Source organism: Cnephaeus nilssonii, assembly GCF_951640355.1.
Source record: "Cnephaeus nilssonii genome assembly, chromosome: 7".
Taxonomy (NCBI): domain Eukaryota; kingdom Metazoa; phylum Chordata; class Mammalia; order Chiroptera; family Vespertilionidae; genus Cnephaeus; species Cnephaeus nilssonii.
In genome coordinates this window covers 75,082,790-75,107,965 of record NC_137078.1, presented here as the reverse complement: position 1 = coordinate 75,107,965, position 25,176 = coordinate 75,082,790, and the positions used below count along the sequence as shown (strand labels likewise).

The 25,176-nt window shown below is 60.2% G+C and overlaps 1 protein-coding gene across 3 annotated transcripts in view; it reads right to left on the bottom strand.

Moving 5' to 3' along the window:
* Positions 1–25,176, bottom strand: part of PTPRF (protein tyrosine phosphatase receptor type F) — an 81,508-nt gene that overhangs the window by 7,144 nt on the left and 49,188 nt on the right. The window contains exons 6-22 of one of the 3 annotated variants that reach the window (XM_079776314.1): positions 23,738–24,007; positions 21,459–22,040; positions 21,088–21,224; positions 20,510–20,654; positions 16,699–17,004; positions 15,885–16,078; positions 12,850–12,876; positions 11,475–11,592; positions 10,817–11,395; positions 10,063–10,160; positions 9,635–9,888; positions 9,451–9,544; positions 8,680–8,898; positions 8,207–8,361; positions 5,633–5,748; positions 1,899–1,931; positions 1,020–1,117 (exon numbers count right to left, since the gene is read on the bottom strand). In XM_079776314.1, coding sequence (XP_079632440.1) covers positions 1,020–1,117; positions 1,899–1,931; positions 5,633–5,748; positions 8,207–8,361; positions 8,680–8,898; positions 9,451–9,544; positions 9,635–9,888; positions 10,063–10,160; positions 10,817–11,395; positions 11,475–11,592; positions 12,850–12,876; positions 15,885–16,078; positions 16,699–17,004; positions 20,510–20,654; positions 21,088–21,224; positions 21,459–22,040; positions 23,738–24,007 — 3,425 coding nt within the window. The remainder of the gene's footprint in view (positions 1–1,019; positions 1,118–1,898; positions 1,932–5,632; positions 5,749–8,206; positions 8,362–8,679; positions 8,899–9,450; positions 9,545–9,634; positions 9,889–10,062; positions 10,161–10,816; positions 11,396–11,474; positions 11,593–12,849; positions 12,877–15,884; positions 16,079–16,698; positions 17,005–20,509; positions 20,655–21,087; positions 21,225–21,458; positions 22,041–23,737; positions 24,008–25,176) is intronic. The other 2 variants (XM_079776312.1, XM_079776313.1) reach the window with 2 other exon arrangements.

Genomic DNA, 25,176 nt, shown 5'->3' with positions numbered 1-25,176 from the left:
CGGGTGCTCAGGGGCAGAGGCAGCAAGCTTGCCTTTCGGCAGACAGGTGCCTCAATCTGCCTGCCAAGCTCAGCACCCTCTGCAGAGCTCGGACACACCCCCTGGAATCTGCCTGGCTCACAGCCGGTGGTGCCCACGGTGAGGGTGGACGCAGCTGAGGATGGACATTTGACCGGAGCGGAGCAAACGCCCGGGCTGGGCTGAGCCAGCCCTTCTATCACCTCTTCATCCCTCACTGATAGAGGGTTCACCGCAGGCCCGATCTGTGCCAGCAGCAGAGGAACTGGGGCTGAGCCACAGGGGCAGCTCCCTCGGTGCTCCTCACCTTCACTAGCAAAGCACCTCCCAGCTGGGCAACTTGGAAGCCCTCAGACCCCAGGCCCAGGGAACGGTGCTCAGAAGTCTGAGCCTCCAGCAGGCAGGAGTCAAGGCCAGAGTGCAGGGCGCATGTGGGGGGGGGGGGGCCCGAGAGGAGGGCTTGTGAGGCCTGAGCTGAGTCCCCTGACTCCCCATCTCTGTGACCTGTGCAGCTCTGATAACACGCGAGTACATGCTTGTGCAGGGCACAGGCTGGGCCTGTGTGTGTCAGGAAGGCCTGGCTGTGAATCCTGGCTCTACCACCCATCAGCTGTTTGACCTTGGGCAAGCCACTTGCCCCCTCCGCCTCAGCTTCCTCCTCTGTAAGATGGCTTAATAACAATACACACTTCTCAGGATTGTGGAAAGGACTAAATGCAATGATGCATGGAAAGTACTTAACCCAGAGCTGGCCCAGAGTAAGTTCTTAGTACATGGCGGCCATTATCATTGATCTGTGTGTGTGTGACGTTTTGCCTGCCTCGGTGAGCATCCGGGCATGTGTCTGAGTGTCCAGACCTGGAGTGCTGGAAGGGCCGTGGCCAGGCCCAGCACTCGAGTAGCTGAGTTCCTGACTGTTGGCGTGCTCTGGGGAAGCCTGGAGCCCCTGACCCAAAGCTGGGACCTGAGGCAGGAGAGAAGCCGGGGTGGGGACGTCTCACCTCATACTCCTGGGAGAACTTGAGGCCATCGTTGGCTTTGAGACGCTCAATGTTGTCCGCGAGGTCAGTGATGGGGATGGGCGGGTGGTCTCGCATACCTGGGGGCACACACAGGCTGAGTTAGCATGAGGCCTGAGTGAGGTGGCAGAGACAGCTCCAATGCATGTATGTGCACATGTGAACGTGTGGCCATGGAGCACTCGGCACTGGTGGCATGGAGACAGCGGCGCATGCGGCGACAGGATGGCAGAGCACACAGTGGCCGGAGGTGGGGAGAGGACAGAGAGGGAGTGTGTGCGCCGTGAGCACGTGGGAGCATGTCTGTGTGACGCGGCGCTGAGTGGGGGCACCAGGGCCCCACCTGGTGGGTTCTCAAGAGGGGTGAGAGGCTTCCTCCCTCCCAGGCGGGGGCGGTGGGCTTCTTCAGCCTGCATCCCCCCTGTGGGCAGCCCTCCTGCCCCTCACTGGCGCGGGTCACCATGGGAGACTCTCTGACATCATCGCCCCAGCATCAAGCATGTGGATGGAGTGATCACGAAGTACAGAGACATGGCACAGTGACATGGAAGAACACGGAGAGAGGAGCAGAGGTGAGGAGGAGATGTAGAGACAGGGAGACAGAGAAGTGTCAGACTGAGGCTGGAGGCCAGAGAGGCGGAGACTCAGAGATGGGGCCGGTGGGAGGGAACACAAAACGGAAGGAAACAGATAGGGGAGAAGGAGGGTGGAGAAGGGGGAAGATGAGACAGCGAGAAGGGGAAAAAAAGAGAGGAAAGGAGAGAAGAAATCAAGGGTGAAGGGGGGTGACTGGGTGAGAAAAGTAGAGGAAAGATACGGAAGCCAGAGTAGGCCCCAAACATGGGAACTTGGAAAACTAACTTGAGATATTCGGGCAACTGGGGGCACTGGAACCTGCAGAGAAAAAAAACAAACAGCAGGGCAAGAGAAGAAAGCTGGTTAACCTTCTCCGGTCACATCACGGTGGGACACAGCGGAGGGGCGGTGACGTGGTGAAGGGGCTCAGGGGGCTTGGGAGGGCAGGAGGAGGAGGAGGAGGAGGAGGAGGAGGAGGAGGAGGAGGAGGAGGAGGAGGACCAGGGGCAGCAAAGCCAGTCCCGCACAGGCCTCCTGCCTCCAGAGGCAGACAGACAGACTTCCCACCCAGAGCCGAGTGCTCTCAACTCCCGGGGGCCTGGAAGCCTCTTTTTATGACTACATTCTTGGTCCAAATCAACCCTTGTCCCCTCTGGTGATAAAATTAGACCTTGGCTATTTTCAGAGGATTTGGCAAAAGCCAAGTGTGCTTTTATACAGAGATGAGGCGCATACGGCAAGAAACGAAGGGTCAGTCTGCACGAGAACGTGCAGCTGCCGGGTCCCTCTTGCAGCTTTTCTGTGGGTCTGAAAACATTTATTTTCGGAAGAAACATTAAGTGATAAGAGGAAAAAAAAATTAATGTTTACTGAATGAAAAACACCGTGAGCTGTGCAGAGTGCGGCCGCTCCCACTGCCCCCACTGTCCCTGGTTCACTCGGCGCTGCCGCCTCCAGCCAGCAGCCTCAGTTCCTTGACCTTCAGATTTTTGGTGACGCTCGCCAAGCCCCTTCCCCACTGCCTGACCCGGGCTACAGCCTCCCGTCCTTCCGGCCCCGCCTCCTGCACTTGGCCTTTAACACCACTGCCAGCCTCCTCTCCATCCCTCCTTTCCTCTCAGTTCCCGCCATTTCCCTCGGGCCCCTGCAGCCACAGGAATCCAGGAGCCGTCCCCTGGGCCCTCCGGCTGCTCAGCAATCCTCCCCGGCACGCACACACCCAGGCCACGGCTTCTCTCAGGACCTTGCTCTAACCACTGCCTCTCATCCTGGAGAAAACAGGCCTCGGGCTGAGAACGCCAGCAGCATGTTCCCTACACCACCCTCACCGGCCTCCCACCCTCCTGGCCTGGAGCTCAAAGGCATCCCCCGTCCCCCCTTTTCCCAGGCTAAATCATACCCCTCACCCAGGGCTTGGACCCTGCGTCACAAATGCTCACTCAAATGACCCCTGTCCATAAACAATGCCATATTGGAAAGGATCGCACCTCTCTCTCCTCCCTGGCGTGCTCCTGCCCAACCCGTCCTTCACACTTAGCCTCTGAAAGAGGCTTCTCCACTTGCTCTTTCCCCGCTCACTGATGGAAATCGCTGGAACGCTTCCGCCCTCAGGGTTCAGTCACCATGCTCTCTCCAAGGTGCCAACTGCCAAAGCCAATGGTCCCTCCTCTGGGTCTCCGGCCAAGTCCCCTCCAGCACAGCCCTCCCCACCCCGGCTTCAGGGATGCTGTCCTCCTGTTCTCTATCTCTAGTTGCTCCATCTTAACCTCCTTGGCTACTCTTCACTCATTCTTCCTCGGGGCGTTTCATCACCTCCTTCCCTGGCTGCTCTTCCCCCCCCCCCCACTTCCCCTCGCCTTCTCCTGGGAGCGCCCACCTACTCTCAGGCTTTGACCACTGCATGCTCCTTGGCACCTTCCGCACCCATGGTTTCAGCCTGGATGTCCGTGTGAAGGTCCAGACCCAGACTTGGCTGCTGCCTGGAACCCACACCTCACTGCTAGCCAGCAACCAGGAGCCATCTTTGCACCCCCCCACCCCCCACTTCTCACTCCCACGTGCAATCAAGCCCAAGCCCAGCTGCCGGTCTCCTTCCTTCACGCTCCTGAGTGCCCTTCCCTCCACCTCCACTGCCACCTTCCAAGCCCAGGCTCTCAGCACCTATCACTTCCCAGTGGCCTTCTGAACAGCCTCCCTCCCACCCTCGCCCCCTGCAGCCTGTGTTCCGCACGCACAGCAGCCAGAGAGAGATCTCTAGGGCACAGTGCGACCCTGCCGATCCTCCGCTGAAACCTTTAATGCCTCCCTGGCCCCTGAAGTCCAAACTCCTGAACCTGCTGCTCAGGTTCCTCTGACCGGACCTCCATGGAACCCTCCAGCTCGTCTCTGGGTTCTCCATAAGCCCAGTTCCAATGCGGCAGAACACTCAATGCCTCTGAACTGCTCCTGCGCGTGCGTGCTATGTCCACCAATGAGAGCCCCCCCCCCTCTTTTGCTCCCTTAATGACCATATGGTGTGGCATCCCCTCTCTGGAGGTTCTTTGCCCTCCAGAGCCCCAGCATCCTGGAGCTGTGACTCCTCAGATACCGAAGTTGCAACAGCCTGCTAGGTCTGCCTGGGTCTCTCTCTCTCAGGACATGTGCCCTTGACCTCAGTCACCATGGTGTAAGGGAGCCCACGCCACATGAAGAGGCTTCACGTGGTTGTCCCCGCTGACAGCCCCAGGTGGGCTCAGAGCTGATTCTAGCATCAACCACCAGACACGGGAATAAACTAGTCTTCAGAACTCAGCGACCAGCAAACTTTTCTATAAAAGACCAGAGAGTAAATATTTTTGGCTTTGTGGACATAACGTATCTACCACATCAACCTAACTCTGCTGTTGCAGTGTGAAAGTGGTTCTATACAATGCCTACGTAAATGGGCATGGCTGCGTTCCAATAAAACTTTACCGGCGAAAACAGGTGGTGGGCTGACTCTGGCCGTGGGCCATAGTCTGCTGACCCCTGCTTTAAAGGATTCTAGTTCCCAGACTTCACGTCGTCCAGCTGAGGGCCCAGACACTCTAGAATAGAGACAAGCTGTTCCCGCTGCGCTGCCGTCTGAATCTCTGACTCACAAAGACTGTGACAGACAATACATAATTATTGTTGTTTTAAGCCATTAAGTTTTGGGGTAATTTAATATGCAGTAATAATTAGCTCGAGTATACACAAACCCTGTGTGGATGTGTTAGTTCATGCTTCTGTTCAGCTGTCTGTGTGTTTCTTTCACAGGCATTCAACAAGAACCCTCCGCGCCCACAAGACCAGGGGTGGCGGGTGAACAGACACAGCTCCCGGCTCCACAGAGCTCAGACTGACACTGAGGCGGTTCCAGCCCAGCGTGAGAGGTGTCGTGCTGGAAGACGCAGAGAGGTTCTGGGGCCCAGGAGAGACCGCCCCCCTCCCCCAGGCCTGTGTGGGGGCTGGGCAGTCTGGGAGGTGTCAGCCAGGGGAGAGGTGTCTGCTGGGGCACGGGGAGGGAAAGGCAGGCAGAGGAACACGGGAGCCACGTGAGAGTGGCTGGGAAAGGAAGGGCAGACACCAAGCCCTGTGCAGGGCCCGTGTTCTCACGGAGAGCTGGGGCCAGCCCCAGGAAGAATCACGTGTGGGCACGCCATCCCACAAGTGTCTGATGGAGCGTTTCCTACCAACACCCCCCTCTTTTATGTGGAGGGGCTAGAGTGCAGGCGCTGGCCACCCCGTGGCTGGGATGTGGGCTCTGTGAGGGTCCCTAGCCCATAGTCAGACAGACCAAAGACAAGGCAGGGCCTAAACAGCTGGGCCTCCCGTCAACTCCTAGGGCCTGTCCAGCTATTGGATATAGGGGCTCCTGAGTCACTGCAACAAAGCGGACGGTACAGGGAGAAGGGCAAAAAGGAGGAACAGGAAATGGGGCATATGGCCAGGGTCCCTGGGTGGAGACCCCAGGGACCTGCAGGCCTGGGCGGGGCAGGCAGGCTGGAGGAAGTGCCTACCTGGGGTCTGGTAGTTGAGCCTGCGCATCTCCACGGGGTCGGAGGAGTGGGCCAGCAACGAGTCCTTCAGCCCAATTGACTGCTCATCCTTGGACGATGGGGAGTGGGTCCTTTTCCTGAAGGGGCAGAAGGCCAGCTGGTGAGAACCCGAGGTCCAGGCAGAGGGTAGAGATGGATGGTATGGCTGGCTGCCACGGAGCCCCCGCGTTCATGGCTCTGTCCCCCGCCCGCCCCCCCCTACCCGGAGTCTCTGAGCACAGGGGAGCCAGGGGCAGAGCAGCTTCGACATGGAGAACACAGGGTCGGGGGGGTGGGGAGCCAGCAGGAGTGGGGAGTGGACAGAGGGAGGTGCAGCGAGGGAGAAGGGGTTGCGGAGGCTGGTGGCTCCTTCCGGTAGAGGGCAGGTCACTGTTGGGCAGTAGCTGCTGTCCCTAAGGCCGCCACAGCTGAGACAGCAGGAGCCACCGGGAATAAACATGCAAACGACACAGAAGATACACAAACATCACAGAGCGCCGGGCCCCCGCTGTCTGATTCTCGGTATCAGGGTGAATGCTCAGAGCAGCAGGGGCAGGACAGGGAGCGCATCACCCTCGCCGGCAGAGTCCTCCCTTGGTGGCCTCAGTTCCCCTGCCTACGAGGACAGGGTCAGAGACAGACTACGGGGTCTAGCTGCTGACAAGCACCTCGTCTTCTGCTCAGAAGACGAGGGTATGTCTAGAGGGAAGAACCTGTGTGAGTTTGCACGAGTGTGTAGCGGTACACACTTCCCCAGGGCCTTGCAAGCAGTGCTCTCTGCATACGTACAAGACTGTGTCCTGCAGCACTTAGATAACTCAGAACAGGGAGCCTGGTGGAGGGCTCCGTGAGCTCAGAGCCAGTCTGTGCACGCAGGGGAAGCATCGGAAGTCTGTGCTGTGGCTGGGCCCTGGAGAAAGGGCGTTCCTTGGACAGGGTGCAAGTGGAGAGAGTGCCAGAGCCTGCCCCAGAGCCTGCTGAGCTGACAGGACAGCCACAGGCCAGGACGCTTCCGGTCAAAGCACCGCCCCTCCCTGCTGGGCCCGAAATATGCACAGGGATAATCAGTGAAAGGGGAGGCGTGTGAAGACAGAAGGAATGACTCCTACCTTTCTTGTTTACTAGGTCCCGAAAGACAGGCAAGGACAGAAGAAAGGAACGGTCACTATTTCCACCAAGAACTCAGGCCCTCTCAGGACACTGTGGGGCCTACCTATGGCACCCACATGGCACCCACAGAGAGGGGAGGGGGCTGCCCCTCCTGACAGACACCAAGACCCAGACGGAGTGGGAAGGAGGATGCGTGGGTGTGGGGACGCTCCTCAGGTCTGCCCAGAGGTCTCCATGCCCTGGACCGGGACAGTCCGTGCTATTCACGTTGGGAGGAAGGAGCTAACTCTTCAGGGAAGAGGCAATGGGTGCAGGCAGAAATGGGGCACAGAACACAGGAACTCATACATGGAGATGTGTTCAGACACACAGACCAACACGCGCTCACTGACGTGTCTTGTGGGCTCAGCCTTGTGCCGGGTGCTGGATATGCAGGCCCAGCACCTGCCTTATCGCTGGGGCAGATGAGGGACAGTGTGGGGAAGAGGTGGGGCCCGGGAGAGCCTTAAAGGATGAGATGGCAGCTGCTAGATGGGCAGGGATGGGGCAGCTGCAAAGTGGAGGGGGGCACAGTCTGAGCTGGCAGGGGCCACACTAGCCAGGCGTTCGACTGTCAGGTCACTGAGATGAGGGTGTATCTTGGGAACCACTAAAAAGATTTAAACTGAGGCGACAAATTTTAATCTTTGGTAATACCACTCAGGCTGCAAGATTAAAGGATAGAAAGGGGGACCCCAAGAGCAGGTGGCTACAACTAGGTGAGGCGAGAACTGAGATGTGCTGTGTGCTAGGCCCCAGCTGCCGCACGTGCATGATCCGTGGGGAGCCCAGCGGGACAGGGAGGAGTAGAGCCATAGGTATTCAGGATGGGGCTCACAGGAGCCAGTGGAGGGAGAGGGAGAGGGAGGGTGAGGGTGACACCCAGGTCTGGTTGGTAATTAGGGCGATGGGAGGAGGGTTTCGAGATGTACTGAGTTGGGGCAGCTGGGAATGCTGCAATCACAGCAAGCACTCAATCAGTGTCTGCCAAGTAAACACTCGTGGGCATGTGGGCCTCCAGCCGGGCCTGGACCTCCCTAGGCCTAAGCGGGAGAGCCAGGCTGGGGAGCCACTGAGGAATGGCGGCAGAGGAACTGCTGAAGGTAGGAGACCAGGAGAGGGCAGTATCTGAGACAGACATGCTCACGCCCGCCGAACAGAGACTAAAGGACAGACACGCCCACGGATGCACGTGAACCAGCCCTCTGTGAAGCCTCGGCTTCTTGTCACACCTAGGTAACAGACACGTGTGCACACACTCTGCTTCTGCTCTTCCTGGCTTCCCACCGAGCCCCGGGCGGGTGCAGGCTGGTGTGGCTGCCCTGTGCCCGAATGCACCACGCCTAGGGAGGGCCTGAGAGTCTGGGGACAGGTGGCCGCCCCTGGAGTCCTGAGCGCCATACTCACCTCTTGAACAGGAGGATGGCGATGACAATGAGGATGATGAGGATGACTGCCAGGACGGGGCCTGTCACCCACAGCATCTCAGGCTCCTCCTGCTGCTGGGCTGGCGCCACCTGGACCACAATCTCATCGGAGTAGGGGCTGGCGGCATAGCGCTTCTGTGGCCCAGTGGAGGAACGGCACAGGCGGTGAGCTCAGTGTGCGACCTCCCACCCTCTGCCCACCAAACCGAGAGAGAGGGCTCTGGGGCTGGGCCTGGTCTCCCGGACCTAAGAGCCTGGTCAGCTGACTGGGTCCCTACGATAGATTGGGCCGGCTTTCTAGATCCTAGAGGCTGGCGTCTTACGATCTCTTATGTAGGTCTGGGGTTTCTGGGGCTGCCTCATGCCTGGGATCTCAGGGTGTTTGAGCCTGGCCCGGTCTTGGGTCAGGCCTGGGGTCTCGGGGTGCTGAGGGCCCAGGTGGCTCAGGCAGACCTGGTCCACGGGCTCCTTCAGGGAGGCGAGCACAAAGCACTGGTAGCTCAGGTCCGGGGACAGGGGCCGGTTGTAGAAGCCCTGGTAGCTCTTCTTGTCCCCCAGGGTGAAGGTCTCAGGAAGCACATCCACCTGAGCGGCCACGTAAGGCTTTAGCCGCTCTGTCTGCCGCCGCCGCCGCCGCCGCTCCCCGCCGCCCTGTTCGATGGCCTCCAGGAGCTGGCAGAGCAGAGCACAGTCACACCGGCCCCGGAGCACGTGTCCCTGGGCCGAGACCAGGGCTCACCGTCTGTGTAAGGGGCCCGAGCCTGCCCAGCCTGCTCTCCTCACAGAAAAATGCTGGACACCAGATGCGGCAATGCCACTCCTTCCCGCCAACCCAGTACTAGCAATGCCACTCCTTCCCTCTAGGTAACCCGCCCCTCTGCCGGTTCCACACTGCTAGGACAGGACGAGGACCCCAAAGGTCCCGGGGGCTCCACTCTAGACCCTGGAGACCCTCGAGAGCCTACAGAACTCAAGGCTCTCTAGACCCACAGAGATGTTTCTGCCTTTTCCCACTGCAGGGATCCTTGGCAGACTCCTCGGGGAATCCTCCATAAGCCAGTTCTCTGAAACTCCTGGGAGCCATCTCAGAGTCCCTCTTCCCCGGAGGGGCCTGGCTGTCACAAGAGCAACCAGAGGGTGATTCCAATGTCGGGGAGCCACGGGGGCCATAGCTAACCACTGCCACGGGGCTGCTGTTAAGGGCCGCCCTGACCCATGCCGCACCTCGTCCAGCTCCAGCTCCTCCGGTGTGCTCCACCTTGGTGTCAGCATGCTCCCACCCACACGGTCAATGGGCACCACCACGATGTAGAACCACCTGGGTGGGCAGGGCAGGAAACAGGACTGTCATTGTCCATGCCCACGTCACTAGCCCTGTCCTCCCCCCGCCCAGGCCTCGTCTGCACACCTGATGAGGGAGGGGTCCTGCACGTGGGGCATGGAGAGGGTGAAGCGGCCGTCCTCCATGTAGGCAGAGGCCGGCACCGGCTTGTGCGGCAGGAGGTCAGGGGCCGTGCGGATGGACACGAGGTGCTGCAGGCCGCCGGCGCTGCTGCCCCGGTTCATCAGCACGAACGAGTACTCTGTGTTTGGCTGCAGGTCTGCGATCAGCTTCCGCATCGAGTGTCCGTCCACCTCCACACTCTGCCCGTTGTACAGAATCTGCGGGGAAAGGGGCGAGGCGCCCCGTCACAGGCCTGCAGGATGGAGCGCGTGCGCGCACACCTAACCAGGAAGGATCCTGCGCCAGGAATGCATATGTATGCCCACAACGGGACCGGAATTATGGCCGTGCAGTCCCGCGTGCAGGCTGGACTGGCTGTGGCCCTCACCCACCTTGAAGGGTACAGCCGACTTGTAGGAGTCAGGAACCTCCCAGCTGAGCAGCACAGACGTCTTCATGGCGGCCGCCACACGGAAGTTCTTGGCAAACACTGTGGAACAGATAAGCAGGGAGTCAGTGCTGCTGTTGTAACTGGGGTGAAGTGAATGGGCCTGAAAGGTTCCCAGCCAGGAAGAGACCCTGATTGAGGTGCAGGGGTTAGGAATAGTTGCAGAGAACCAGGTACCCCGCTCCCAGCCGGCTTCAAATCACGCAGTGCAGCTCCCAGGCCCAGCTCTTCCTCACAGTGAGCACCCAGCCGGCAGATGCCACAGCACCCATGGCCAGGATCTCCAAGAGTGCTTGGGTCCAAGCTGGAGCTCACAGGCACCGGGTCAGAGTGGCCACAGGCCAGTGGGCTTTGGTCATGAGAAGCATGTAGCCCAACACCAGAGACAGTGCAGCATGTTCATTAAGAGGTCAGTGGGTTGTGGCCCCAAGAGATTAGTGTCGCACACCCAAGAATGGTGATACAGTCAAGAGAGATCAGTGGGTCAAGGTCACAAGAGATTGGAGAGTCACACAGCGGAGGTCAGTAGGTCAAGACAGCAGAGGTCAGAGGTCACACACGGAGAATGCAGGGCCCATTTGCTAGAGGTTAGTGGTCATGGTCATGAGAGACTGGAGGGTCACAGATCAGTCGCCAGAAGTCAGTGGGTCAAAAGCAGCAGAGTTCCCCAGGTGCAGCCACGAGCCCGCAGCACACACCTTGCTCCATGGACATGGTCCGGGACTGGATGCTGGGGCTGAGTGGGCCGGCGCCTTTGCTGGTATGTGCACGGACCTTGATGTCGTAAGTGGTGTCGGGCTTGAGGCCGGACAGAGTAAGGCGCGTGTCGGCCGTGGTGTTCTGCAGCTCCTGCTGGCTGTTGATGTCGTGGTAAACCACGGTGTAGCTGGTGATGTGCCCGTTCTGTTCCGCCAGCACTGGGGGGTCCCAGGCCAGTTCCGAGGTGGAGGTAGTCAGCCCTATCACGTGCAGGTTTTGTGGGAAGCCGCTGGGCACGTCCTCGGGGGTCATGATCTCCTTCTTGAACTCCTCACCTAGGCCGGCCCGGTTCTTGGCGGCAAGCCGGAAGATGTAGGTGGCCCCCTTGTGCAGGCCAGTGACCGTAAAGTGCTGGTCATCCTTGCCAAAATCTATGGTGTTGGGCCTTGTCTCGTCAGCCCGGTGGTACTGCAGCCGGTAGCCCAGCAGCTCACCAGGCAGCTCCTTGGGCGGGTTCCACTGGAGCAGGGCGGTGTTCATGGCTGTGGTGCTGACCATCATGGTGGGCCGGCCTGGGACTGAACAACCACGCACTGGGCTCTGGCACTGCCCTCCTCGCAGCCCCTCCCTCAGCTCTGCCCAGGACCCCTTACTCACCTGCCCCCGTCGTCATGACAATTTTGGGCTTGCTTCGGGCACCGTCTCCCTTGGTGGTGTAGGCAGCGACAGTAATGGAGTAGGTGGTCTCCGGGGTCAGGCCGCTGATGGTGGTTTCCTAAGGGAGGAGGAGGAGCCCATTCCCATCACAGGAGAGCAAGGAGCGGCCAGACCAGGCCAGCCACCTCCGGTTCTTAGCCGGTGGGGAGTCCCCAGGGCATAGAGGGCCAGAGGTCCTGGGAGGGTGCTGTGCAATGCTGGCCTCTGCTAGAGGCGGGATCAGGCAGGTGGGATGTGTGCCCAGGAGGACCCCGCCCGTCCCAGGATCCGCCTGGGGCAGACAGCTCGTTCTTCCTTTCACACAAGAACAAAGGGCCACACTGTTCTGTCACTCCATTGTACCGTGAATGGCACCTCCTGAGGTCTGTGCACACAGCACACACAGGGCCTCGCACGCACACAGCACCTTGCATGGCTCCTGGCACACACACCCATGCACACCCACAGAGCAAGGTAGAGGGATGCGCCAAAGTACCACCCTGCAGGATCAAGTCAGGACCCCAATCTGACCCCCATCGAGGCACTGGCTCCACGAACACCTATGCCCTGCAATGCCTCCTGAGACAGGGAGGAGAGACAAGGATAGGGAACCCCCACACTGGGGAATGCACTAACCCATCAGCCCAATGATGCCTGAGAAGTCAGCCAAGGCAGTGTCCCCTCGCCTTGGCAGGCCCTGCCCGTATGCCCTTGTCCAGCCAAGGCATCGTTTTCGGACACGTTGAGAAACCACGGGAGGCTAAGCCACGCCACACAGAGGGAAGAGTGGGAAGAAAGGAGGGACCAACGTGCACTGGGACCAGAACTGTCACCACCAGCCCTGGTGTCCCTCCAGCTCTGAGCCTCGGATGGGTCGCTGCCGCCGCCACCAAATCCTTGCAGGCCCCCTCCTGCCCCAGCTGGAGGGTCTCCCAGGGCTGGGACTCCAGAACGCACCGATGATGAACCTGGCTCCCCAGATTCCCCTCCCAGCCTGGGCCCCGAGCAGGTGACTTTTCATTCCAGGGATCAATAAGGCCCAGCAATCAGGATTGGATTTAACTCCATCCCCGTCTGGCCAGAGCAGTGGCCAGGCCCTGGTCAATCACAAACATTGGCCTGAAATTGCTGCTCAACAGGCGAGAAGTAAGGATTAGAGGAAACGCCAATGGCGGCTCAGCTCGGGGCTCCTGCCTAGATGCCTATTTTCTCCAGATGCGGCTGGTGCCCTGTGGATCTTGGCGGCTCAGGCTGGGAGGAAAGGCGGAAGAGAGGGAGTGACCCAAGAGCCCAGCCTGACCCAGGTTTCGCCCGCATTCGCACACCTGTTACTTACATAGTCCTCGGACTCCTCTTGCTGCCACTGACGGCGGGAGAGGGAGAGAAAGGGAGACAGGATGTGAAAGACTTTGGCCTGGAGAGAGTCTGGCCCAGGGAGGGCAGGGGGAGGACAGGGGCCTCAGATGTGCCCATGAGGGTAGCACCCCAAAACAACTCTCCACCTGACTATCCCAGCCCCTGCCTCATGAGCCCAACCGTGTGTCAGGGCCGAGGAGGGGAGGGCTCCAGGCTACTTGAGGGACCAGAGAGCGCAAACTGAAGGTTCTTTGAGGGTCGGGCCGCCCACACGGGGGTGGGCAGGACAGCTCAGGTAGAGGGGAGAGAAGACACCATGGGATGAGCAGGGAGGGTGACTGCACAACTTGGTTTGCCCGGGACAGTCTTGGCCTACGCTTGTCGCCATGGTATGATTACTGACTCTCAAAAGTATCCTTTTACCTTCAAAAGTGTCCCGGTTGGGACAATAGATTATACAGTCATCCTAGGCAGGAGGACTGCCCTGGGGACAGTGAGAGCTGCACCATGGCTCGGGGTGGGAGCCCGGGGGAGGCCGGACAGCAAGGTGACAGAGGTGTGAATGCCAAACTCGGAGCCCGGGCCCTGCCCCACAGGCACGGGGAGGCACGCAGACCCCCGTTCCTCCCTGGGATGCCTAAGATCTCATCAGGGTAGGAAGGCATGTGCCAGGGCTGGCAGTGTTGCTATTTCTTGGTGTGTTCTTCTTTAGTTCATGATGCAGTAGGTGTGCTAGCTGGACAGGTGGAGGAAGTAACGTCTCCATTCTGCAATCCTATGGCATCGGAGTGCTGGGGATGGGCAGGTGGACAGCACAGCACCGCACAGGGAAACGGTCTGGGACATCTCCAAGATAGAGGTACCATGGGTCCCCCCCGCCCCCCCAACCATCCTCACAGTGCTGGTCCGGGCTCTGTGCCCTGTGCCCAGTTCCTTCTGTTCTGGGAAGCTCTGTTGAAAAGGCCTTGCAAGGAGAGTGGGACAGGATATGGGGGGAGGCCGCTGGCAGGCCCCTACCAGCCAGGGCTGGGCCCACCTCTGCTCCAGGCTCCTTGCCTGGTGGGAGGCATGCACTGTGCAAGACAGGCCCGGGCAGGGAGGTCCTCACCGGGCACCTCTCCTGCGCTGGAGGCCGAGTGAGAGAGGAAGGGAAATACAAAGCAATGGAGCAAAACAAAGAGAAAGGAGAAGAGGGAGGGATCAGAGGAAAGGAGAGAGAGGAGAACGGAACAGACAAAAACAGTGAGAGGGAGAAACAGACACAAAGGAGAGCGAGACCACGAGAAAGGGACAGAAGGGCACAGGGAGGTATAGTCAGAGACCAGGAGAGACAGAGCCAAACCTGAGACATACATAGAAGCAGACTGGTCTGGCTACACCCTCTCGGGGGCACATACCCCATGGTTCTTTCAGAATGGAGGGGGGCCCTGAGCCTAGCAGGATGGTGCTGCTGGGTGAAGGACAGGCTGTGGTGTCCTTGACAGACCACTCAGGGGACAGCTGGGCCCTGTGGCCAGACTGGGGACCAGGCCCCATCTGCTCTCCTACCGGCTCAGAGCAGAATGACCCAGTCCCACGGGGGCTTCCCTGGAGCCTGAGCTCATGTTTAACCCCCCCACCCCCACCCAGGTCACAGGATATTTGAGGCCAAGAGGGCAGTGTCCCTCCTCCTACAGCCCAGCTCCCTTTAAACCACCTGGGACCAGAAGGGGGCACCCGAAGTGGCTTCTCCAGAACCCCACTGGCTGCAGCTGTGCCGCTGGCCCCTAGGGCGGGAGGGGCTGGAGAGAGCCCATTCCCGGGATGTTTCTGGGTGGGTGTGTCCGCTGAGGCTCCAGGAGGAGCCCTCAACCTGCCCCAGGAATGCGGTGGGTATACATGCCTGCCGCCTCCACCCCCTTGTTCTCTCAGCACTAGACAGGCTGAGGGGAGGAAGAGGGTATCTTCTGGGGGAAAAGGAATTTTGTTCAGAGGGCGGAGCCCAGCAGGAGGCATGAAGGCCCCTGTCTATGTGGGTGAGACCCCCAGTAAGCACAGAGCAGGGCAAGTGCTTGCACCTCCGATCCCAGCCCAGGTAGGGTGGGAAGCTGGATGGGGAGGGTGCATGGTTCTGGAGGGAATCAGGGTTCCTTTCCTGAGGGCTGGCTCCCTGAAGGCCCCGATTCTAGATAGGGAGACGCGGAGAGCACAACACGCCAGATGTTAGGTCTTCTCAGCAGAATATTTTGGGAGGGAGCTTGCAATAGCAATTACAGCCCTTTCCCCAGGACTCCAGAGACCTGGCTTCTTATCCAAGCTCAGCCACCTACTTACTGGGAATTCTGGACCACGCACATCACCTCCCAGGACCCCAGGTCCTTCATCTGAACAGCAATCCAGTGCTGAGGATACCCCAGGGACCTCACCCCAAGCTCAGGGGCAGAATCACCACCCCCTCAGGACAGAATACAGAGGGAGATGTGAGGCCTGCTGGCAGGCCCAGCTCTTGAGAGTAAGCATAAGGGACTGAGCCATCCTCCTGGGGGCCTGGCACAGAGCAACATCCCAGCTTGGCCATTCATAGAACTCGGCAATGGCCAAGGGCCAAGCTGGGGGAGAAGACTGCCCAGGAGAGCTTTCCCGGCCCTTGTGGGAGCAGGAGCTGGCCAGCTCAGCGCTGTCTAGGAGGAAGGTACATCTCAAAAGCCTAGCTAATGTGACAGTGAAGTTCACAGGAGGACTTGGAGGGGCTGAAGCCCAGGTAGCGGTGACAGCGGAGGCTTGGGTCTGTGAAGACAGAACTATTTAGTGCTAGTGCTGGTGGCTGAGCCACAGAGGGGACTGCCAGGCCAGGACTGTCACCAGGGCAGAGGGGGCAGGCAGGGCCTATTTCTGGAACCTAGCCCTAACCTCCTGGTCTCAGTGCCACCGAACCTCTGAGAGCAGGCAGGGGAAGTCGTAAACCTGGGCTCCAGAGAGGAAGCCAGCGTGTTGGTCTCGCCCACCCTCCCACCCCACCATCTCCCAGGGGCGTACCTGGGCCTCAGCCAGCATGACGTCCTGGATGATGGGTGGGCCACGGGGCTCGCCATTCTCTAGCCGCACATAGGTGACCTGGTAGCCTCGGATCTGGCCATGCTGCTTGCTGGGGACGGGCAGCTTCCAGGAGACGTGCACGGCGGTGGAGTTGAGCGGCTCCACCTCCACCTTCCGTGGTGGCCCACTGGGCACTGGGGATCAGGGAGACAAGGAAGTCAGGCCTGGCGGTATGGGTCCGGGCTCGGGTGGGCACAGCACACTCCAGGGCCTTGCCTTTGCACCCCACTGCCCCAGGAGAGGCCCTGATATAGCTTCCTTAGACTTCCTGTCCCTGGAGAGGAACACGGAGGGCTCTCTCTGCCTGGCAGCGGGGAGAACCCAGGACCCTGTGACCCCTCTGGCTTAGGGCTACCTCACTTGGGGAGAGGAGAGGATGACCCCAAAGTCAGCACAGCCTGTCGTATCTCCTCCTGGGGCCCCCGATCATGCCAATGTCCAGGCCAGGTGGAGTCTCCCTGACGGTGTTTTGAGTGTCTCTGGCACCAATCTTCCTGTTCCTCATCTCTCAAATCTTAGAGGAGGGGGGCTACTTCTTCCATCTTAGCCTTTTAAGGCTCTGGCTGCCCTGGACATAGCCCCAAAGGCTGGGATTTGGGCCTAGGCTATCCCGTAACAGGCTATCCCAGTAGCTCCACCTCCCCAGTTTTGGCCATTAAGCCCACACTGGGAAGAGGAGTCCTGGGCCTGTGAGAGACAAAGGCCCCGGCTGCAGGCCTCCCTCCCCGCCCTTCCCCCTGGTGTCGCTGCCTACCGTCCTCGTTGGTGCGCACCAGCACCGGGCTGCTCTCGGGGCCGGGGCCCACGTCCGTGTGCGCCCGCACCCACACCCGGTACTCCGTCCACTTCTCCAGGCCCACCAGGTCCCAGCTGGAGTGTTCGCGGCTGATGCCGTTCACCACCTGCCGCCGGCGGTCCTCGCCGTCCACCGCCTCGTAGGCCACCGAGTACTGGGTGATAACGCCGTTGCGGCTGTCGGCCGGCGGTGGGACCCAACTTACCCGGACTGTGGTGGAGCCCGTGCTCACACAGGTCACCTTCTGGGGAGGGGCGGAGGGGGCTGGGGAAGACAAATGGGGGGAAGCAGGCAGATGGAGGGGGGTCACAGGCACAGTGGCAAGTCACAGAGGAGGGGAACTCACCCAGGCAGGTCATTCCTTGAGGGGCAATGGCTATCCGAGGGCCCCCCAGGCAGACTACAGCCACTGCGGCCAGACAGCCTGGCTACCCCTGGACCACAGGCATGTGCACGCTGGCTGAGTCTCTCTCTCTCACACACACACACAAACGGTATCTCCCACACATACATATGGTGTCTCTCACGCATATGGGGCTCTAACACAGTGCCTCACACACATATGGTGTCTCGCCCAAAACACACGCGGCATCAGGCACACACAAGCATGGGGCCATGCCACCCCCACCCCGAGCACACAACTGCACACAGCCCTTCTCTTCGAGGACAAGAGGCTCCAGGGGCCCTTCGGGAACCAGGATGCCCCTGGCCTGTGCCTGCCTGGACAGGGTGTCTGTGCCGGAGCCACAGGTGACACACGGACTGGAGGCCGGATGCAAAGGAGGACCACAGCCCCGGGGTGGTTTGGAGAAGCAGCACCTGAGCAAGTGCTCCCTCCATGGGCTCCTTGGGGGTTAGGAGGCAGGTCGGTGCCTGCCTTGCTCCCGGTGACACTTCCAGACCCTATTCCCACTCAGGACTGCGGCCACCCCCCCTGCCCACGTGACTTCACAGCCTCCGCATCTCCAAGGCTTTCTCCTCCCCAGCACGGCTGTGCTCAGCCCTGGATAATGCCTCGACCGGGAACAGCCCCACCTCCCAAACCGTGGCTCCCACGCTCCCTCGCAGGCCTCACCTCTGCCCAGCCCAGCTGCTCAAGGCCCCCAGCGCTGTGCCTGCACTTTACCCGCTGGAGACCCCTGTCCATCGACTGCCATCCTCACCGTCCTTAGCATTCAGCCCGACACTGAAGTCCTCCATCTTACCAACACCCCAACTCCCTCGCCCCCTTCCTGTCCCATGCTCCTGCCCGGCCTGCCCGGAGCTCTGAATGAACCCAACTCTCCACCTTCTCTACGGCGGCACTGGGGCGGGAGAGCGAGCCACCTGGCCAGTCAGGGTGGCAGCCTCTGATCCCATCCCCATGGCCTCGCCGGGGCCCTCCATGCTGCCTGACCGTCTGTTTCCTGTCGACCTCACTCTGCCATGTGACACAGAGTACTCTCAACCTCCTCCAAGCTCCTCAAACCTCTGGCTCCCATGACCCCCCTTCCTCAGCATATGACCCTCTCCTACTCCGCAGAGAAGATCAGCTTCCCCAAAGCAGCTCCATCCGCCTCTTGCTACCACATCCACCAACAAACTGCTTTCTCTCCTTTCCTCCCCTTCCTGCCGAGGCCAATCACTCCAGCACCTGGGCTCTGCCCCTTGCCCCTCCCGAGCCTCCCACTCCAGTAGTATTTAAATATGCTGAAGACTTCCCCATTAGAGAAGACAGGTCCCGTCCTCAGCCCCATGTCCCACCAGCGACAGTGGTCCCCTTCCTCCCGATCGATGTCTGAACTTTCCGTCTCTGTCCTTACTTCCCGCCATGCCTTGTGAAATCCAATCGGCTTCAGTCCCTCAAACCACCAACATTCCTTTCCAGACCCATTCCTCCCCGTTCCTCCGGTCCTGACCTCTCAGCAGCAACACCTGGCCTGCTTCTTGAAACTCTCTTCTTCCGCCTCCAACACCCCCTCTCTCGGACCTCCTCCCACCTCCGGCCACCCTCCTCAGGGCCCTCCATCTCCACCCGGGTTCCAGCAGCCTGCCAAGTGGATGGAGAATATTACCTTGAGCTTGAGTGCTTGCTTCTGTCCTACTGCCTACCCTCAGGAGAGCTACCACCCTCCTCCCAGGTCTACACATCAGAAACAGAGGCTTCACTGATGTTTCCCACTCAGCCCCAGACTCATCCATCACCAGATCCTGGCCAGTCAGCATCCCAGCCAGCCTGCACATCCACCCCAACACCTCACCTGAGCCGCCGTCTTTTGCCAACAGCTGCACAGCCTCCTCACTGGTCCCTGGCATCCTATCAGACAACTCTACGCATGCGTAGCAGCAGCCACTCAGAGTCAGCACTCCCACCTGTCTCTGTCCCCGTGGTCTGGCTGCTGCTCCAGCTACATTGGCCTGCTGCTCGCCCCTGACCACAACCAACACCAACCTCCTTGAGGACCTTGGCACCTGCTGACCCCCTGCCTGAGGCCTTGTGTCACCTCAGGGAGCCCACCCTGAACCCGCAGACCAGATGAGGTTCCCGTCCCACCATCTCTCCACTGTCTGTCTCCTCCACAGCACTTTACACAGATGTAATTAAAAGCTCATTTGGATAATTGCGGGTTTAACGGCTGTCTGCCCCACCAGACTAGGATTCCCGTGGGCAGAGGCTGTGCCAGGGTCGTGTTGCCAGACCTGCACTGTGTATGGGGCCTGGAGCCCAGCAGGAGCACAAGAGGTGCTTGTGGAAGGAATCCATGAACATCACATCACACGTGGCTTCCTGACATCACTGGCACATGTGTGTAGTCGCTCTGACATGGACCTCTCACAGATGCTGCCGTGCTTTAAGGTTATCACACATGCTTCCTGTCTCAACGCCACAGTCCCATCCAGCCACATACCCTCAGCACCGCTATCACACAGAGCCTCGTGGACAGTGGCCTGACAGCTGTGGTCCCATGGTGTGCCAGCAGGAGAGCTGCAGAGACCCATCGACAGGGTCAGGGGTCAGAGACCCAGAGACACACTTGCTGGGTCCCAATCCTAAGAACAGCTTTACAGACCCAATCACAGCTTTACAGACCCAATCACAGGGGCTCAGACTCACGGACACACACCTGCAGGACTGCACAGTCTGGTGGTCAGATGTGGTCACACACACGCTCACGGAGCCAGTCGCACTCATGCAGGAGTCAGCAACACACAACGCCACAAAGTTATCACAAACAGCCTGCGGATGGTCCCACACAGATGGCCACGTGGTCGCAGAGCAGGCACAGGGACACGCTCAAATGGCCCCATTCTCACAGGTGTGCCCTGTGTGCAAGTGGCTTGGTATGACTGCATGGCTCACACATACTCATGGTGGGGGCATGAGGGCGGGAATAAGGGTGATGAGGAGATGAGATGTGGGGATACAGGGAGGGAGGTGGCTGGTCTGGGCACAGCGAGTGTAGTGGTTCCACCACGGAGGACTGCCTAGTCAGCTAGTGTGACCAACGCAGAGGCGGGTGGAGGAAGGAGATGAGTTACAGACACAGAACTTACCTGGGTGGGGCGAGGGGGCGTGGTAGGGACAGAAGTCAGGCAGGAAGCAAGGAGTGCAGTAGCCACCTGGACACAGACTAGAGGGCACTTACCTGTCCCTCTCTATGAAGCCCAGACCAGAGTCCAGTCCAGGGCCCAGCTGACCTGACCGCCTGCCTGGTCAAGGGGGAGGGTGTGCGTGTGTGTGTGTGTCCCAGCCCAGCTGCAGCACGCAGCAGTCTCAGAAGACACTTACTGGACTGGGCCGTGCGGGCCTCAATTGTGGGGGTGAAGACGCCCAAGCCCATCTCAGAACGGGCGGCCAGCTGGAAGTGGTACAGCGTGTCGGGCTTCAAGTCCTCTAGGGTGTAGGAGGAGGTAGGATCGAAGGTCACCTTGTGCTGGAAGAGCAGGGAGCACGCACTGACTGCTCTGACCTCAAAGGTCACTCAGAGGCCGTTCCCCAACATGGGTGCAGCTGACCCCTCTGGAGCCAGTGTGGCTCTGTTGCTGGCTCCATGCCACATGGCCACCTGGACCACACAAGGGACACATGGGCAGGGAACACCTGGGACATGAAGCCCCAGGGGAAATTTAGGGCTCTGCCAGTGTCACGTGAGCCACCCAGCCTGGGACACTCAAGGACAGACCCAGTGACTTTGCCCCCAGCACAGGGTGACAAAGACGAAGATCCATAAAGGCTGCCTAAGCCTCAGAGCCCCCAGGAGGGCCTCAGGGGTTACACAAATCTAGAAAGGCCTGCCCGGGGAAGCCCACCACAGACCCAGGGACCAGAAGCCCTCCTCCCTCCTCCTGTCCTTGCTGGGCGCTCACCTGCTGGCCTTCATCCTCTGCTGCCCAGTACACCAGATCATACTTGATGATCCGCTCCTGCGGGGGCAGCAGCCATGAGAGCTGGATCCTGGTGTCGGACTCCACCTCGGCCTGGAAGTCCGTGGGCTGGGCCGGCACTGCAACACCCCATGCCAGGCACCATCAGCCTCACCTGTCCCCCTGGGGGCAGGGCACCCAGGGGAAGGAGGCAGGGGAAGGCAGATCTTTACCCCCCACACCCTTATCCTGCATTCCCTGAACCCCAAGTACACAGTCTGTGGAAGTAGGTGCCACCACAGCCTTGGCCCCCCCACCCCCCCGCCCCGCTTGCTCTGCCAGGGCCTTCCAGCCAGCATGCTGCCCCCACCTACCTCCTTGCTGTGTCTTGACCTGGATGGTGGGGCTGGGGGGGCCGTCGCCCACAGCGGTAAAGGCCAGTACGCGCAGGCTGTAGGTGATGCCAGGCAGCAGGCTGCCCACCGTGGTGAGGAGCCCCTCGTCTGTGTTGTGCTTATGCCAGGCGCTCAGGGGGCGGCGGGAGTCGGGAGTATAGTAGACGCGGTACCCCCGCACGAGGCCATTGGGCTCCTCGGGTGGTTCCCACTGCACCAGCATGGTGCTGGCGCTCAGCATGCGCGCCTGCACGCGGCGCGGTGGGCTGGAGGGCGCCTGCTCTCCTGTCCGCGCCCGCACTGCTTCACTGGGCGGCCCCCGCCCAATGCTGTTCACCGCCAGCACACGGAAGGCGTATTCCGAAAAGGGGCTGAGGCCGCCGATGCTGTAGCGCGTGGTGGCCACACCGTCCACCTCCTGGAAGGGGCCCTCCACGCCCGATGCGCGGTACTGAATGCCGTAGTAGGACACAGGCTCCGAGTTCCCAGAGTCCCAGGTGAGGGTGACGCTGGTGGCCGTGGTCTCCGTCACCACAAGGTCAATTGGAGGGTTCGGCAGAGCTGGGGACAAAGCGGGAGGCTCAGGGTTACCTGAGGTCATGACCTCAGGGGCCAACCCTGCTCTTGCGGGGTCATCTAACCCAAGGGTAGTTGACCCCCACAGCCCACCTTAAGGATGGCCAGGAATGGCTGCAGTGACCTTGAGGGCACCCAGCGGGGACGGGGTCTGTCAGGGCCTCCAGGGGCCTTGGGCCCTCGGGTCCAGACACGTCACTCTGGGACTCCCTGGATCCTCAAGTCAGCCCGTGACTCATCTGACAATCAGACGCAGACGTGACGTTGCCTGCCCGGGACCCAGGCAGGTGGGAGGCACACAGGCTGGGGGTAGGGACCTGCTTCTGCAGCTTGCCTGGGCTCACCTGTTGGTCCCTACGTGTGACAGAGGCTGGGGAGGGGGAAGCTACTTCCTCAGGGAGTAGCCCTGGGTTGTGGAAAGAGTGATGGGCTGTTGGCCCCACAGGCCCAGTGACTTGGCTGAAATTAAAGAGAGAGAAGTTCCAGGTCCACAGTCAACATTCAACCAATGATTACTGAGTGTCAGGCACTATGCTAGGGGCAAGGGCATGTGTCACACAGACAGGTCCCTGCTTTCATGGAGTTTAAATTTCAGTGTGAGAGCCCTAGCCGGTGTGGCTCAGTGGATAGAGCATCGGCCTGTGGACTGAAGTGTCCCAGGTTTGATTCTGGTCAAGGGCATATGCCCGGGTTGTGGGCTTGATCCCCAGTGGGGGGCATGCAGGAGGCAGGCCATCAATGATTCTCTCTCATCATTGATGTTTCTCTCTCTCCCTCTCCCTTCCTCTCTGAAATCAATACAACTATATTAAAAAAAAATTTCAGTGTGAGAGCCGCAATCAATACATTGATGATGATTCTGGTATGTGCAAGGACAGAAGAAAGCAAGGTGCTAGATGGGACAAAATCCCGGGAATCTCCTTAGATGGGGTGACCAGGGAAGGTCTCACAGAGCTGAGACCCGGAGAACAAGATGGAGCCAGCGATGGCCAGGGCTGGGCGAGGAGCCCGGAGCATCAGCGTGGGGTGGGCAGCAGCGAGGAGGCTGCAGTGGGGATCCCTGGTCTTTATCCTAAAAGCCATGGGGAGACGCTGGAAGGCTTTCTCCTTCCTCAAAGGGAGCGGCACGATCCTGCTGTACGTTGCACAGATCACTCAGGTTGCAGGAGGGAGGGGGAGGGCCCGAGGGGCAGAGGGGAAGCCGGGCGCGCCGAGGGGGCTGCTATATAGGAGCGCCTATTCCAGGGCTCCCGGGAGCCAACATCCTCCTGGGCCACTATTTATCTTCCTTCACATCCTTCTCGCTGAGAGGATGGGAAACCCAAGTGTGCGCTGCGCAGGGTTAGGAGGGCGTGCTGTGGAGCCAGACCGCCCAGGGTTCAAGTGGCTGCTCCATTATTACTCTGTGGACCTGCATGTCAGTTTCTTCTCTCGTAAAAGGGGATGATGAGAGTATCTACCTCCCAGGGTGACACTGAGACTGAATAATGTAATCTGTACTCCCCAGCCCGGCGTCTGCCCTCAGGACTCAGTACCTGTTAGCTATTATTATCAGAGACTATTAACAAGAACCCCTCCCTCCACTACTGAGGGCCAGGAGGACCCCAGAGCCGATGCACCCGGGAGAGAGCAATGACGTGGCCTGGCCCGGCCCCACAGCTGCCATGCACCCTGGCACTCACCTTTCACTGTGACCTGGGCCATGGCCTCAATCATACCCAGCGAGGAGATGGCCACACAGGTGTAGTTGGCGGAACGCACGACATTGTTGAGCTCCAGCACGTTGCGGCCGACGGGCATCTCGTCTTCCTTGGTGAGTTCCTCGGCCCCCATCATCCACTTCACGTAGGGCATGGGGGCGCCCACTGCGACGCACGTCAGGTTCACGCTGCCGCCCGGCATCACCTCCTGGCTAGTGGGAGGGATGGAGAAACGAGGAGCCACGCGGCGCACTGCGGGAGGAGGAGAGAAGCACTCACAGGCTGGGCCAGAGATGCAGGAGGATGGAAGGGCGGGGGCCCCTCATCCAGGAAGCCCCTCTTGTCACAGCCAATCAGGGGCGGAGGAGTCCCTGGGCCCTGGCTTACCATCCCCCCCCCCCCGCCCCTTTCAGGCTAGAAGCAGCACCTACACTCAGGTACTGTCTGGAACAGGAGAGATTCCGCAACCAAGCTCTCATTTTACAGCCGAGGAAACTGAGGCCCAGAAGAGTCCATCTACCCAGGGTCATTCAGGGACTCAGCGCAAAGGCCAGGTCTCCTCAAGGCCACAATCCGGGTCACCTTCCAGTGCCTGCCCCTACCTGCTCCTGCCCCCTCCCCCATCCCCCACCAAGGGTCTCCAGAGGGGCGAGCGGGGCACTAGTGAGAGCAGTCCAGGCACCCTAAGGTAGAGGGTCCTTGGAGCATGGCTGGAGCAGGGCAGAGGGTCAGTCTGGGAGTCAGTGCCTTTACCTCCAAGCCCAAGGGGAAAGAGACGAAGGCAGTGGCATGCCACCTGTCGGGACCTCAGCCATGTTCAAGGCACAGCCGAGGAACCCAATAGGAGGGGCTGCCCCTCAGGAGGGCCTGGGCAGGGGCAAAGGGTCGGGCAGGGCCAGGGACGTGGTCCACGGGCAGGATGGGCATGATGATGGCAGTCACATGATGAGGGTGCGGCGCGGACGGCTGTCCACGCCAATGAACAGGATCGCAAGGGGGAGGGTGGCTGTGTCTGGCCACCGCTTCCAGCCTTGGGCTCCGCAGATCAGAAGCTGTTCGGAGCTTCTCAGTCCAAGGTGCAGCCCAGTGACCTCCCCGCCCCCAAACTGCGAGCTTGGCACAGACATTCGGAACATGCAGAGAGGGAAGGCAGGCAAGACCTAGCCATGGGCAGGCATGCTTGGCACGCAGACGGGTCATGCAGCTGGTGGGCAGAGGCTAGAGTGTGTCCTTCATGGGCACCCCTGCAGACAGGGCTGGAGAAGGCAGGCAGCAGGGCTCAATGACCAGAGGGCACCACCGAGAGTGCGGGTCTCAGAGGACCCTGGCTGGGGAGCCCGGGCATGCAGGACCACGGTGCCCCACCAGGGCACCTCCACTATGGGTTTCAGGCTCTGCCGCTCGCACAGCCTAAAGCCACA